The 15,592-nt window shown below is 38.1% G+C and overlaps 1 protein-coding gene across 1 annotated transcript in view; it reads right to left on the reverse strand.

The window, feature by feature from the left end:
* Positions 1-1,572: 1,572 nt before the first annotated feature.
* SLC1A1 (solute carrier family 1 member 1) overlaps positions 1,573-15,592 on the reverse strand; it is a 50,808-nt gene continuing 36,788 nt past the window's right edge. Inside the window, exons 7-12 of the mRNA XM_071425102.1 lie at positions 14,859-15,043; positions 12,744-12,851; positions 7,915-8,037; positions 7,195-7,389; positions 6,568-6,702; positions 1,573-3,688 (exon numbers count right to left, since the gene is read on the reverse strand). Coding sequence (XP_071281203.1) covers positions 3,442-3,688; positions 6,568-6,702; positions 7,195-7,389; positions 7,915-8,037; positions 12,744-12,851; positions 14,859-15,043 — 993 coding nt within the window. The 3' untranslated portion in view covers positions 1,573-3,441. The remainder of the gene's footprint in view (positions 3,689-6,567; positions 6,703-7,194; positions 7,390-7,914; positions 8,038-12,743; positions 12,852-14,858; positions 15,044-15,592) is intronic.

Consider the following 15,592-nt stretch of genomic DNA (forward strand, 5'->3'; position numbering starts at 1 on the left):
TACCAGTGCCCACTGAGAACACACAATGAGAATGCCCTCCTAGGCTGCCAGCAAGCATGTCCTACCTAGCGCAGCCTGCCCAGCTCCCCCATCCTTGTGCTTCCAGTACGCTCAGTTCCAGAGCTCCCACTAGTCCCTGTGCCACTGGTGACATGCAGTGGGAATGCAGCTGTGCCTAAGATCTGCTTTGACACAACCAGGATTTACAGCTCAAATTTTAAATAAGTCCTCCAGCTCCTCTGGTGAGAAACTTGTGAGTGATTCTAACACTCTGGCCCTGACCCTGTTCAGCAGGTTCCTTTGGGGGGAGTAGAGGGCCATGGAGCTGGGAACAGGGCCATTTCAGTGTGGGGATGTCACCCACCCATGACCGTCGAATGGCATGTCCCCTGAGAGTCTGAAGGTCCCTGACCTCACAGGAACCCTCCTATATGAGCACCCAGAAGTCCCCATCTCCACTGGAGGTCTGCAGCTAGGAGCAGTACCCTGAGATGGGGCTAAGAGTCCGCATAGGTCTGGGGCAGGTCACCAGGCTATGGGTTCTCATGGGTCACCAGGCACGTTTAAGACCTTGACACTGTGAGGGGCAAGTGATGCAGAAGGGGTTTGTGTGGTGATGGCAGGATGAGGCCACAGATCCCGTGGTGTCCCAGTATGGGGGTCCACTGGCTGCCTCCTCCCTGCCCATGCACCACTGGTCAGTTTCTGGTCATATCAGAGAATATTAAAGAACAAGTGAATTGCATATGTCATGGTGGTTTTTATGCAATTTTAGATCTTGTGGATCTGATATAGCTGACCTGCGTGTGTTGACAGACCTGTGTATGTTTATGTGCAAGTGCTTTCCTTGTTCAGAGTTGAGTCAACTAAAAGTCCATGAGTATTTTGACAGGGATGGTGTGTGGGTAACCTGGTCCTCCAGGTCAAATTAAATTAAAGTCACAAACACTATTCAAAATGCAGAGTCCAATCTTGTGCTAAGCTTCTGCAGCCCCAAAACCCCTACAAGAACATAACAACATGGTGTAAAGGGCCAAAATCTGAAGATGCCTTTCTAACACTGATTCTTCGCCACTCTTCAAATCTTCCAGACCAGGAGACTGTGGAAAAGAGGAGACGTTGCTGAAGCAGGGTGTTTCCACATATGTAGAAGGTACATACTTTCAATACTGTGTCAAGAAAAGCATCCTCGGACTTAAGAGGATCTTCAGCATATGCTTTGGTCTCTTGGTTGTAGATGTAGTAGATAAGTAGATGGCAAAACAATACCATCAACACCTGCTCAGTTGAATCTGATCCAGATAAGTAAGTTATAGGTAAACAATCACCTGCTTAGCCTGTGTTTAATAATAGCATACTTCGAATCCAGGTCATCTGTAGTTAGAGGGGTTTCTTGCAATCTCAGCACTCTGCTCTTAAGCTTCTATTTTATTGGAGGAAGAGAGTAATTCTTGCCAAAACTACAGCTAAATCACTAGAGACAATAACATAAACCCTGAATTTCTTGGGGTTTGGTTTTCTTGTTATAGCTAAAGGAACTCTTAAGGAGAAGATAGTAGGCTAAAACAAGAGTAAAGAGAGAAATTATTTATTTATAACACATTAGGAACACTTTTCACAGTACATCATTAACAGGGTGGCTAAATAATAAAGTGATCATAAAAGGGTGACTTAAAAAGCTGGTTAAAGACAAGGCAGAGATTATAGGCTAGTCATGGAAACTGGTAGGCTAATTGGTTTCCTCCCATAAGCAAAGCTGCACAAATAAAGACTGTCTCATACTATTTCTGCAAATGTAAAAGATTGATTTACTCAATCTGTACATTTTCTTTTTATTGTATAAATTTACCAATACTTAGATTAACATTTTCATATAGTTTTTGATGTTAAATTTAAATACAGTATTATGTCTCATTAATTTAAGGTGCAATTTATCAAAATCTACAGTAAATATTTTCTTCTTAATCAGGTCTCTTTGGCACACTTCTGGTCTGTCTAAATACAAAAGTGTAGGATTGAATCGAGTATATAACACTGCAGGTATTTGAAGGGTTTTTTGTTAGCAAATGAATGTGATTTTATGCTTACCACAAGCTTATTCACAAAGAAATAACTATATATGAATTTCAGTTTAAGTTATATATAAAATGGCTAAACTACTTCAATGTGCAAGGCAGAAAAAAAAATTCTTACAGCAACTCCTCCCTTGAGAGAGTTGATTTTTGCACCATGAAAATCTTGTATAAAATGTTATAGAAAATGGAGATTTTTTAATGAGGAAGTTCTCGGTGCTTCTTATCTTCCAGCAAGCCACCTGAGGACATGATTTTCTAGGTCCAGAAATGGTTCATAAGATACAGTTTAGCTGACAGGTTGGCACTATAGTGGTGTTGCAGCTATAAACTTGCATGTTCAACTGACGAACTAAACCAAAGAGCCAAAAAACCCAGCCAGTCTGTGTAAGGAGTTTAGTGAAAGTGGCTTCTTTCTATGAGAAAGGTCTCATTCCTATATTCTTGATATATGTATATATCTATCTGCTTTTATTGCAAGGAAGAAACATTTAGAATTTGCACTCTGCATTTTTGTTTTCATGATCTCTTCTTACTTTTGGGCCGACTAATATTTTGTTAAAATCATAAGTGGACAATAGTAAATGGGATTCTGTTTCTGATGGAAATGTATGAGGAAGCCATCAAAGTTGACCTAAATAGGTAAAGTATAACTTTACAAAAGCTCTTCAAGTGCCAGAAGAGCAAGCTCAGAGCAATTTATTTCACATCTGAAGGCCAATACCAGCACCTGGCATTTATGTGAAAGGTATGAGGAAACAGCTACATAAATACTGGACCTCTTTCAGTGACTAATTATTTCACAATTGAATAAAAACTAAACCCTATTCACAGTAAAATGTACTTATTTCAAGGCCCTTCTGGTCTGTTTTTTTCCTGAATCACGCAAGTAGTATCCCCTCAGCTGCAGAAATTAGCATTTTGGCAAATGATCAAGTTACAGTGCAACCTGTATAGAAGGCAAGGATGTAGAAAGGGATTTCATACAGGTACTTTGTGATGTGGTAATGTGTAAAATGCTGTGCTACTCCTGAGTAAAACACATTTTGGCTGTTCCCAGCTAATGACCCATTTATGAGCATGCTGATTCCAGAGAGGCATTTCACAGCCTCAGGAATAGTATATATTCAAAAAAAAAAAGTACTTTACAACTGCCTTTTTCTTCAGCCTATAAGTAAGGACTAAAAATGGTGAGTTCAACCTGTTGAGGGAGATGATGAGAAGGGGCAGAACTGGTAAGGAGAATCAGAGTCTGTGTGGTAAATCAGATGTAAGTGAGATGTAATTAATTCTCAATTTCCTTTTAGCTTTTTGAGATATTGCATATGGCCATGCTTAGTGCTCCTGTTTTATCTGAAAGCTATTGGATTTAGAACTGGGATGTCTGTGTAAAGGATATAGTATCAGATTTATCTATAGCAAAGCCTCCATTGATGTACGATTTCTTGGCCTGTGTTTCATCATTATCAAGTATTCCTGTTTCCAAGGCAAAAGGATTGACTATGTTGACTTCAGAGGTGACATCCATCTGCTCCAGCTCCTTTTTTGAGAGCTTCTCCACTACTCCTGTACCAAAGGCATCTCCCAAGACATTCACCATTGTTCTGAATCGATCCCTACGGAACAAAAAAGTTGTCAGACACACCATTCAGTTGTTTAGAAAATCCTTTTAGTAAAAGTAAGGTACTCTAGCTCATGCAACATTGTTTTCTTCCCAGTGCAGATTTGGGTAATTATTCAATTAAAAGAAAATAGTCTTTTAAAACAAGAATCAGAATTTTACCCACAGGTATTTGAAGAAGTCTGGCGTAACTTTCATGAGAAATTATTTTGTACAGGACATGCAAAACTGCAAGTCATGTCACTTGTCTGTTAGAGCAGTAATTCCACTGCTGTGGCATAGCCTTACAAAATGTTGGAAGGATCACCTCTCAGGCCCCTGAAGTATGCTACAAAGCTGGCTCCCTTTCGTAATGATAGATTGTGGGGTATAGCAGCAGAGTCTGCATTGTGCCTTTTGTCATTCTAACAGTCATGTCCTCAGCCAGAAGAGCACCTAGCCCAGTATGTCCAGTATTCTGGCCCAAAGCTGAAAAAGGGAAAGGCCTGTCTTCTGCTGGCTTCTCCTTATTTAAGGGCTGAAGGACAAACCTACACTAAAAAAGTCACTTAAAGGAATATCATACTCCTGCACTATTGATTTTTCTCCAGACAGAAATGTGACATGCAGGCCTTAAAAACCTGTTGCTACTTGGCAGAGGAACAACAAATCCTTGCAACGTAATAAAATTTGAAAATCGATGTGAAAGTATGGTATGGAGCGTGGAAGGCCATGCTTCCCTGTTTTTCTTTTCAGCTACCAAGCACTACAAAGGCTCTGTGGCAGAACAAGTTTCTCTTTCTGTGCAGAGACATTGAGGTGGATATATTTACAATATTTCACAATACTTCTGCAAAACTGCTGAATTCTAGTGCTAAAATAGTTTTCCATGTGCAACAAAAATATATGGTAGGGAAAGGAAGAGAAAGCAGTAAAGGTTCTAGTAGGAACTGTGTGACAAGTGAGGAAATCAACACCACTGGAAAATCATCTGTTATAACAGCACTATTCTATTTAATTTAATTTACACAGCAAAACATATCTTAGTCTGAAAAATGCCTTAATTAGAACCAGAAACATCTTGAATTATTTGTATGTTTCCATGTACTAATATTGTGCCTAAAACCCACAAAAGCCACAGACTTCTAAAGTGGAGTAAAAATCAGATCCATAAAGTCATGATTGCTCTGAGAAATAGGGTACTGTTCTCTTTCTCTCTCACTCCCATAAGGTAAGTAGAGGGCATCAAATGAAATTATTAGGGTGTAGATAAAACAAACAAAATTCAATTATATCTCTGCATCATTAGGATGTGGAATTCATCTCCCTAGGACGTGTGGAAACATGGGTCCCAAAGCAATGAGGCATTCATAGAAGAAGACAAAAATCAATTCTAACTCAGGAGCTCTCTGTTCTGCAATTTGCAGGAGGCTGGACAAATACTTTGGATAAAGGAACCATTATACATTTGGGTGTTCTTAGACTCTTCAGATACCTGCTCTGAGCCAGTGGTTTGTACTGATCTGCACAATCCTTAAAAACATTAAATGCCCACTGGGAATAGAAGAGAGCTGGAGAAAACAAAATTACTGTGGAGCACAGCAAACAAAACTATTAGACCCTGTTGCAGACAGCTGACTGGGAAAATTACTTGTGGATAGAACTGGTTCCTTTGGAGAAATTATGCTTATACATAAATTGAATTGATTCTTGGGTCCATACAGTGGACCTGATTTTCTGGAGACTGGCATTTCTCTCTATTTGAAAAATTGAGTTATATAATAAATAAATTAAATATATCTGTGAAATACATAGGTTGCCACCAGAAATCCTTCAATAAAATGACTGGAAAGGCCAGAGGAGGAACAGCAAGGCATTTATCTTGAATGTAAATAAACCTGAAGAAGAAATGCAAATACTATTAAATTATTAAGATCACTGCATTGATACCAGTGAAATGTCATTCATACAAACTGCAGGTGAAAAAGACCTTGGCCTGACCACCAAAGCTCACACAGTTTAGGAGGCAAAAAACCTGAAGTTATACTTGTTAACTTGTGAATCCTCTATATCATGGGACAAAACTGAGTATTGATAGCCTTCTGACCTCCAGAATACACTCTGTGATTCTTCGGGCTTTTGCAAAATTGGCAGAGATACACACCGGTGTAACTTGAACAGAAAAGATTTCTGTTGAAAAGGCTTCTCTCCAGAAAGAGCAGATGAATGTGACTGAGAGGTTTTGAAGTGTTCTGATATGGTTTGGATTAGGCATAAGAATCACTTTCCAAATTTAGATGTGTGCTTGTTGATTGAAGGCTGGGCCCTGGGTGCTCTCAGTGAAGAACAGTCCTAGCAAAGTAGTGCTGGCAGCACAGATCTGTGTACAACCTGCTATATGTGTGCACATGGAATCCAGGGTCAGTTTTGCTTTGTTCATGTTGTGCTCCACTGCCAGTTTATGGATATCATGTGCTTTGCAGCTTGTGGCTACATTTCATTTTTATGAATGATGTATGTGTTTAGCATAATGTAGTGGCATCTCTGACACTCTAGAGACATTTCTTGGTACTATTTAATTTGTCTGTCTTGAGGATGATGCTCATGATTTATTAGTGATGTGACCACTACTTTAAGGCAGACAGCATCTCTGAATGTGAGGTTATTCACTGCCATCCCATGCAGGACTTATCTCACAATCAAAGCCATTACTGCATTTAACTCTGAACAAGCCTGGCCATAAGAATAATCTTTGTCCATTTTCTGCAACTAAATGATTTTATTGCTTTCTTTCTCAGACTCACACATTTCTAGGCAACCTCTGCAAACATTAAAAAAAAAGATAGGGAAAAAGAAAAAGAAAAAAATATTAAATATGAGGTGCCTTAAACTTACAGAAGCCAGTCAACTGCAATGATCAGGGTAACATCCTCGGCAGGCAGGCCAATGGCACTCAGCACAATCACCATGGTAACAAGTCCGGCTTGGGGCACGCCTGCAGCCCCGATGCTGGCTGCTGTAGCTGTGACGCTAAATCCCAAATAAAACCCAGAAAAGGCATTCAGAATACATGTTACTCTGTTTTCTGGCACAAATAGTTTAATTTCACTGCAAGAAAGAAGCCTAAATGTTTCAGATTTCCTCTTGAATAGTATTTACTCAAAGTCTGGTATCAAGCTTATAGGACAAGCTATGTTCTGATGTACTCTTATGGTTACACTGCAGAATAACAGGCAACACATGTCTAGCAAGCAAACTGGATGGATCAAAGGTAGAGGCTGAGTTAGGTTTGCAAGTGTTTGCAGGGAAGAATAATGGCAATTTTCATAACAGTGTTGTATATCCTGATCCATCCTACCTCCCCATCGGGTTGCACTGGCTAGGCCTTGGATCAAGAAATGAGAATATTTGTTATTTCTTATGCTGTGAATGATAGCTTAAACTTTCCCATGGGGTATCTGAATGTACCATTCACAAAAAAGCTCACTTCCCACAAAATGCATGTGATGGCTTTAGTCTTACCTAATGGTAACTATTTGGCCAATATCCAGTTCTAAGTCATTCAGCTGTGCAATAAATATGGCTGCTACTGCTTCATAAAGAGCAGTGCCATCCATGTTGATGGTAGCTCCGACTGGAAGAACGAACCTTGTGATTCTTTTGTCAATCAAGTTTTTTTCTTCTGCACAGCGGAAGGTGACAGGCAAAGTTGCTGAACTGGCACATAATGAAACACATAAAATAAGTGAAAGCAACAACACACCATTTCTATTATGTTTCCTTTTGCTCAGAGCATGATTTGCTCTATGACTCAAAAGGAGATCTAAGGCAGGAAGGAAGGCCGCACCAGGAAAAAGCAAAGCAACTTCTGTTATACCTTCTAAATATTGGAAGAAATAGCTAAGTGTTAGTTCTCAAAACTACATGGTAAATTGCCATGGTATACGTAGTCACAAAAAATGTTCAACTGCTTAAATGCTGTCAAGTCTGTGGCTAATGAACTGAATGGCAAAGAACTGCCTCCTCCAGGGAGAGGCAGACTCTCATTTGGTGTAAGGTTAACACACTCTGTAGTGTCCTTTGGTTATGACAGAAATAACGATGAAAACAGTATTTCAGCCTCCAGGGGACTGAGAACTGTCCAGCTGATATCAGGGCTTTTTAAAAAGTAGCAATAAAAGCAGAGCACAGACCATGCAATACTACTAGGAGCATTACAGAAAAGATACTGTTTTTGTTTACCTGGAAGAGATCATAAGGGCTGTAAGAAGTGCCTGAGCCATCCCCATGGCAAATCGAAAAGGATTTTTCCTTACTATTATTAAGTAGATAAGCGGCAGAACTATACTGGAATGGATTGCAAGTCTGCAAAATAAAATCAACTAGTTAAACAAATAGATCCATCTCATTGTCTTTCTTTACTAAGATGTTGATAATAGGTACCCAGCTCTGTCCTCAAATATAATCATGAAACACTAAAGGTGTTTCACCTAGATGCAAAATTTAGAGAGAATGACACATTAATAAAAAGCAGACTAATGCTGTTCTACACTTCCTTTTGGAGAGAGAGACACCATATATGAATTGTCTCTCCTAAGCTGAGCAAGAATTGACTTGAAAAATTTTTAAACTGATAAAAATTAGAAGCCTAAACTAATACGTAATATTTAAAAGTGATGTGCAGAGGGTGATTTGAAATAACACTAAAACATTTCTCTTTTCTCCCAAATCCTTACAATGCAAACCAGAGACAAATCAGAAAACCAAGTCAAATTATTATTATCAGTTTGTCTGCCCTTATTACAGAACATGTTTTAGAAATAAAGGTAAATATGCTTTCCAGTCAGGGTCAGCTGAAATGCACATTTTTCTGCAGAATCTTCAAATATGGACCTTTAGAAAAATCCACATCTGCTCTGGGCAAAACTGTCTAAGCTCAGGTCTACAATTAAAATGTGGTGAGATATTTGAGACTATTTAAATGAGGTATATGTAGTCTAAGCATTTTTAATGTTGTAAGATGCTGAAATACTATGTTTTGAAACTATTAATTTTTAAAATTAGGTGGGTTGACTCATAGAAGATCAACTCGCTCTCTTGATTTTAGCAGCTCAGATGTATTTGCCTGGGCATTTGTATAGGTCTCAGGGATGAAATCATCTTTCAACCTATGCATTAATTTTGAACACTGTGCAGTAATCCTGAATGCACAGGAATGCAGAGCTTGTGGACATTAAGATAAAAGGTAAACTGACTGCTGTAAGTACGTTTGAAAAAAAATGTATTTGAAGGGTCTGTGAATATTCCCTATGTTCAAAGGCTGCAATTATAGCACATCCGCTTTTCATGAAAAGAAATTATCACATAGCCTGGAAACATAAACCCAAAAACTGTTGTCACCTATGACCTTGGAATTTTTACTCTGTCCTCACAAAATGTTCATGTGCACATTCCTGTGTTGTAATAATGCTTTATGGTTTCAGAGCAGTTGATAAAGATAGCAATAAATAATGGTACCATTTGTTCTGCCAAAACCAGAAAATTAAGAGACCAGTAGTCACAGTACAGAAATCCACAATGGCATCAAAAATCATCCACAAAACCTACATTCTTGTTTCCTTGAAAAATTATCTTTTCAAAAGGAATAGGCATTGAAGTTTTCATTCTGTATGGGAACATATCACAGAATTGTAGAATCATACGACATATTTAGTGGAATGTAAATAATAACACGCAACATGTCTTGATAAAACTTTGTAAATAACTCTAGAAAGAAATCTAGCAATTTATACATGCACCAACACAAGGCATCATTGTATAAATTGCTAGGTTTGTGACATGCCTGAGAACAAACTGAATATAAGAAAAAAATAAAGTGGTATGGGTGCCATTTGCTGTCTTAATAAAATGTTAATGAGAGTAAGCATTTCAAGTATGTCTAAGTCTAAAAGCATACTGACTTAGTTATTTGAAAAATTTAGATCTGCATCTTTTTAGTAGTAGCATGAACATGACATTATTCAAAATATTTTTGTTTATCTGCTTTGCTACTACTGGTTTTCCTGAAAAAAATTTTAAGTAATATTTATTTTTGTTCATAAAATGCAATTATCAGAAAGCAGCAGAATTTTTATACCAAAATCATAATCAGTAATTGAAAACAGAAATTCTAATAGCATTCATTTTTAAGTTAGGAAGAATCATGTCCCTTAGAATCCCAAGCTGCCATTCCATGTAGGAATATCTCTTACAGGGATGTAGCTTCCTTGCTGCATTCGGAAGAGAAAAAGGCACAGGCAAGGAGAGGCAAGGAATTGCTGCAGCTTTTTTCTTTTCCTTTCTTTCTTTTTTTCCTTTTTTTTCCTTCTCCCCGCCCCTTCAGTTTGAGTTCCCTCTGGCACTTAAATTATGTCTCCACTTTGACTTTCTTCTGCTGTAACTTCTAATATGTCCTCATCATTAATCGTGAGAGACTTGAGATACTTAGTGGCAAATTGTACCAAAGACACTGGGGGAAGTCTGTTCCCTCATGGTAACCTGAATGAGACAGAGAGACTGAGATGAGCTGCAAACAATGGTGGATGAGTCCTGGTAGGGCTGAGGCTATGAAAGATCATGAATAATTAAGCTGGGGAGAAGGTGAGCTGGTTAGGGAGATTAAAGGAAAGAAAGCAGAGGATAGGACAAACATCTTTAAAAGGAATACAAGAAACATTTAAGATAACCTGCTATTTTCAGGTTCAAGCTTAAAGAGGGGATGAAAAGCAGTTACAGAAGACACCAGTGAACAGAATACACTGCAGACAGGGTCAAACACGTAAGAATGAAAACCAAAATGATGGTGGGAAGAGCAATTTTTCAGAGACCCAAACAAAGAGCAACATTTCTCCTTTTTCCTGAGAGGTAAGAAAAAGGGTATTCTTTCAGGCTGAAAAATGTAGAACAAGCACCTTTTCCTTGCAGCCTATAGCCTTGTGTGTATGTGTCCATATCTGCTCCTGTGATCTGATTATTACATGCTCTCCCCGATGGTCAGTTTTGCAGAGAATACGCAAAACAGTGCCTTGAGCAGCACTCATGGGAGGCTGCTCTGCAGGAGGCAGAAATGCTGCAGAGATCTTCTACCAGAGCACCCATCAGGGAAAATGGTCATATTTGGAGGAACAGAGAATTTTTCTCTCCAAGGATGCAAATTAGTTCTCACTAATGTTTTTGATGGCACCTGGGGATCTACTTAAAATTGTTGTGCCTGTCAAACAAATGATTACCACCTAAACAGGAGGCTATGCAGTGGCAGGTTACTTTGCAATAAAAGTGCTTTGGAGAAGGCATTGTGTCTTCACACACATCTTAAGGAAGACTTGCCTTGTCACAATACAAATAGTAACGTGTAATCAGTTACTGATAGGTAAATAGTCATAAAACTTGCTATCACATCTAAAACTAAAACTTGCTATCTGATGTAAAACTGAAGTCAAAAGGTAGTAGTAATCCATTCAACATATTCCTCCTCTGAATTAACTGGAGTTAATGACATAGAAAACCAGCAGAAGTAATACACTGTCATTCTGTCAATGATTTCTATCTACCTTGTGGATGGGGTGTCATTTATAATTTCTATAGGAAATATTAGAGTCTTGATTTACCATCTCTTGGTAAATATCAGCTTCTGAAGCATGTAAAAATCTGAGCTATTTTCCAAGTGCAAAGAAATACTCACAAAAACTGCATAATGCATTAGATAAACATAACTTGTACTCATCTCTGTAACATTTTGAAGAAGTAATGAATCAGTGCTATTTCTGGAGCAGTAATTCTTATTTAGAAAGAAATTTTATCTCTGATTTTCAAACAGCTAGTCCAAACATACTGGCTTATGAATAAAACAAAACAACAACCTTGAAATAAATGTGCTTATCTAGCACAGATTAATGCAAAAACCCCAGAGATCCTTCTTGACTATTTATAAAGTAGTTTGCATTTAAGACTAATATATTACCATTCTCTTTGGCTGTCAGAAAGTGTGTGAATGACATTTGAAGAATAGCATGCAAATGCATAATGTGTGGGGAAAGAAACTCTTGAACAATTTCAGACTTAGCCTCTAGACAAAACACATGTAAGTCCTTAGTATACTGAAGGAATTATAGGAGTGGATGCTAAGGTAAAGGACCAAGACTGCCTAGAAGGCTATGCTTCACTGAATTGGAAACAGAAATTTAAGCACATTTCTCTTATTGGGACTGTAATATCCATTTATCTGACAAAAGAGTCCTTTGTAGGATAGTCTTCAGAGATAGATAATAACCTGGTAATATAACCTATCATTGGAGCAGTTAAGTTATTCTAAAGTTCCACTGCTGAAAGGTTCCACATTGTGCAGGTGTAACCTCCTCCACCCAGACTGTTCTAAATAGACAACTGCTAAGAAAAAAGAATAGAAAAAAAGTTCTGATGCTTGGCTATGTTATTCAGATTGCAACTTCTCTTTTTGCAGCCTCACCATCTACCCTAACCTTGGAGGCGGAATTAGCAAACAGTGCAATCCCCAGGGCTTCTCTTGATGTCAGCTGTCTGCTCAGTACTGGGGAGGGAAGGGATCAGTCTCTTTAGCATCCTTTATTGTGCACTGCTCTTACAATGCATCTGTATTCAGCAGGGAGTTCAGTCTGTGCTGCAAAACCTTGGGTCCAAAAATTCCATGGAGGCTCCCAACACAATCCACGTATTTGTATAAGTTCGATAGGCTGGCAAGCCCCAATAAGAAATAATTCATAACTTCACCTTTAATACAACAATATTTTCTTCAGCACAAGCTGTGAAGATGAAACAGTGAATACAATAAAGGAATTTACTTTTGGGTTTTGGTTTTTTTTAGAATGCAAGGCAGTGACTTTTTAAAACAGAACATGCATCCAGCAAAATGTGCATTCAAACCATCCTCACATATCCTCACATAATTTTCACTGATGAGAATTTTTGTCTCTGACCTAGAAGACTGGATGTGGTGGATAATTGAGTGGTAGTCAACTGAGCTCCAAAACTGCATACATCTTTAAGAAATGACATACCCACTTATTACTGTAGCCATATAAAGACCCAATTTACGAAAGATTTCCCAGTCCTCGACTTCTATTATCTTCCCAGCAATTAAAAACACGATACCAATTGGCATATACCTAGAAAGGAAAAATAAAGCTATCAAAAATACATTCTCAGACATACTGCATGCTTACCATGAAATAACTTCTCTCCCAGAGTAATTTTTTTAAAGAGATAAAAAATATGTTTTGATGTCCTATTTCACAACAACAGATTTTTTTTTCTTAAATTATCTTATACATTGGACTTTATTCATTTGCAGCAAGGCTACAACAGAGGTGATGAAAAAAGTCTGGAAAATAAAAGTAAATGTAACTCTACACGTAGTCTAGCTAGTATTGTATAACTTGGTGTCAAAGAATACACAGAATACACAGAAGTCAGGAAGGGGTATGGGCATATACCCTGTTACAGCAAATGTTTGTGTATAGCCACAGGCTCCCTGGGGGTGGAAGTTTGCTGGGTTGAGACCAGTGTCTGTCTAGTCTGCAATCACACACAGATGGGAAAGGTCTCCTGTAGTTACAGGAGCTGCCCTGCAGCACTGGGGGTTATATCTGTGTCACTTGCACAGAATAAACCTGCACAAGGCTGTGGCTCATGGATCTGAACAGCTGCATAGGCTATTGCCTACAGAAAATTCAAGGGAAATATCAGGAATTATGTTAGCACCAGCTCCATTGCATATTTTTTTTGGTTCCAGAGAGCAGGCTGTCAAAGAGACAAGTTATTACTCCAGAGCCTTGAGCAGTATAATTTAATCTATAAATTTGTGAATATATCAAATGTATCCATTTTAAAATAGAAATTATAAATTTATAAAATGTATGTGTGCTATCTCATAAACAAAATTGTATCTTACCCCTGTAGAAAGCAGGTATATCTAGTTCCTCTAAGCACTGAACTTGATGAAAACAGTACTAATTCCTCATACTTTCAGCAGAAAACTCTGTCTTGTTTCAAACAACAGCTCCCACATTTGTAGAAACTCAGGGAGCCTGTAGCCACAGCTTCTGGCACATGCAAGAAAATGGATAATCAATTTATATGTAAATGCCTGTACGGCACGTGCTAAGTCTGGAGTCTCATTGTTGGTAATTTTCTGCAGAATGAGGCAACCCATCTCACAGGGCTTTAACTTAGCTTGGGACTAAACTAGCTGCTTAGCACAGGACCAGTTGCAGAAATTAATTTACCTTTCTTTAAGGAAGCAAGAATTGTGCAAACAGATGTATGTTTTACATACATCTCAGTATGCTGGGATGTAAGAAAAACCCATGGAAAGGTCAGATCTGACATGGTACTGGTATGAAACGTGCACATGAGCAGAGTATTGTAATAAGTGGCACAAGGCACTCTGCATGTAGGATCAAGCTCTGGAAGGAATTGTGTGTATTTATAGTCCTGATCCTGTAACTGTGATTTGCACATATAAAATTCTATTAATAGCTGTGAAGTCCCACCAAACACTATCACACATGTTTCTGTATTTTAAATTTATTTTTCTTGTCTGAGAACATTATGAGAATGTAGTCTCACAAAACCTATAAGCAGGAGGTAAATGATACTAAGTTGTATTTTGCATACCATTTTTATTTTTTCTCTGTGCTGTTTCTTGCATATTAATTCAGATTTCTAAAGGAACTTAGATCCAATACAGACATCCTGTGAACATAATGTCTTTCAGTAAATAATGTTCAAGACTCAGAAGGGCATATGAGTGGTAATGCTTATCCTCAAAAGAGGCCTCAAATGACTAGTGCACTAGTTTTTTATAAACATCTAAAATATGATGTAAATATTGTAATAAAATTTTTAGACATGCAAGAATGTCTAAAATACTCAAGTTTCTTGGGAACCAATAGGACTGCTCCTTTAGTATATATTAAGAAGCCCTGTTTCCAGTTCCCTCAAGAGGATCAAATTCTGTAGAAAGGAAAATTTTTACCAATCCTTCTTTGAAAGCTGCTTTCTGTAAAGCACTATGCAAAAGCAAACATGAGGTTGAGTCTCCTCTTACCTCTTCAGTGACAAAATCCACTTAAAGAAGTTATTGGAAAATGCTAGTATGCCCTTGAACTTACCACATAATTATCTGAACTATTCTCATTGTAGCTTCGTTCAGCGCATTGAAGAAATCCATCAGCACTTGTCCTTTCTCTCCCATTTTCCCAATAACCACTCCAAAAACAAGGCAAAAGACAATCAACCCCAGCGCATTGATGCCGTTGGAATACATCCCCACAATTTTATATTCTTGGGTTTTGTTCTATAAATTGGAATCAAGAGAAAAAAATACTGAAAATAGTGAATTTACTTTAAAGAGTTCTAAAACGAAAAGACATTTAGATTTTTTTGAAAGACATGAAGCTCTTTCCCAGCCACTCTACTGGCTTTCTGAAATTGCCATGTGGGCAAGTTCAGGAATACACTAAACTGAACTTGAATATTTTGTATTTTAAAGCCATGTATGGATCTGACCAAACCTCAGCAGGGAGTAAAGCACCCCTTAATTTGTGCTGTCCTTTCTATAGACTTCTGACTTGAGTATGGCAAGGTCTAAGTATCCACAGTCATGCTTTCAAGATCTACTCCTCTACACTCAAGATTTACTCCCCACTGGAAAGCAAAACACAGATGCAGAATCCTTGCGTTAGTTTCTGAGCAACTCAAGGGTTTGTATCTGGATCTAAGATAAATTCACCACTGCCTAACAACTGGGACATCAGTGTAATTGCATAATTTATAGGAGAATTGTGTGCACATTGCATAAAAATCCTACTAAAGAGGTATTCATACATTCTTCTGTGCAGCCTGA

This window comes from Agelaius tricolor, unplaced genomic scaffold (assembly GCF_023055355.1).
Source record: "Agelaius tricolor isolate 1412-34295 unplaced genomic scaffold, bAgeTri1.0.p SCAF_4, whole genome shotgun sequence".
NCBI lineage: Eukaryota > Metazoa > Chordata > Aves > Passeriformes > Icteridae > Agelaius > Agelaius tricolor.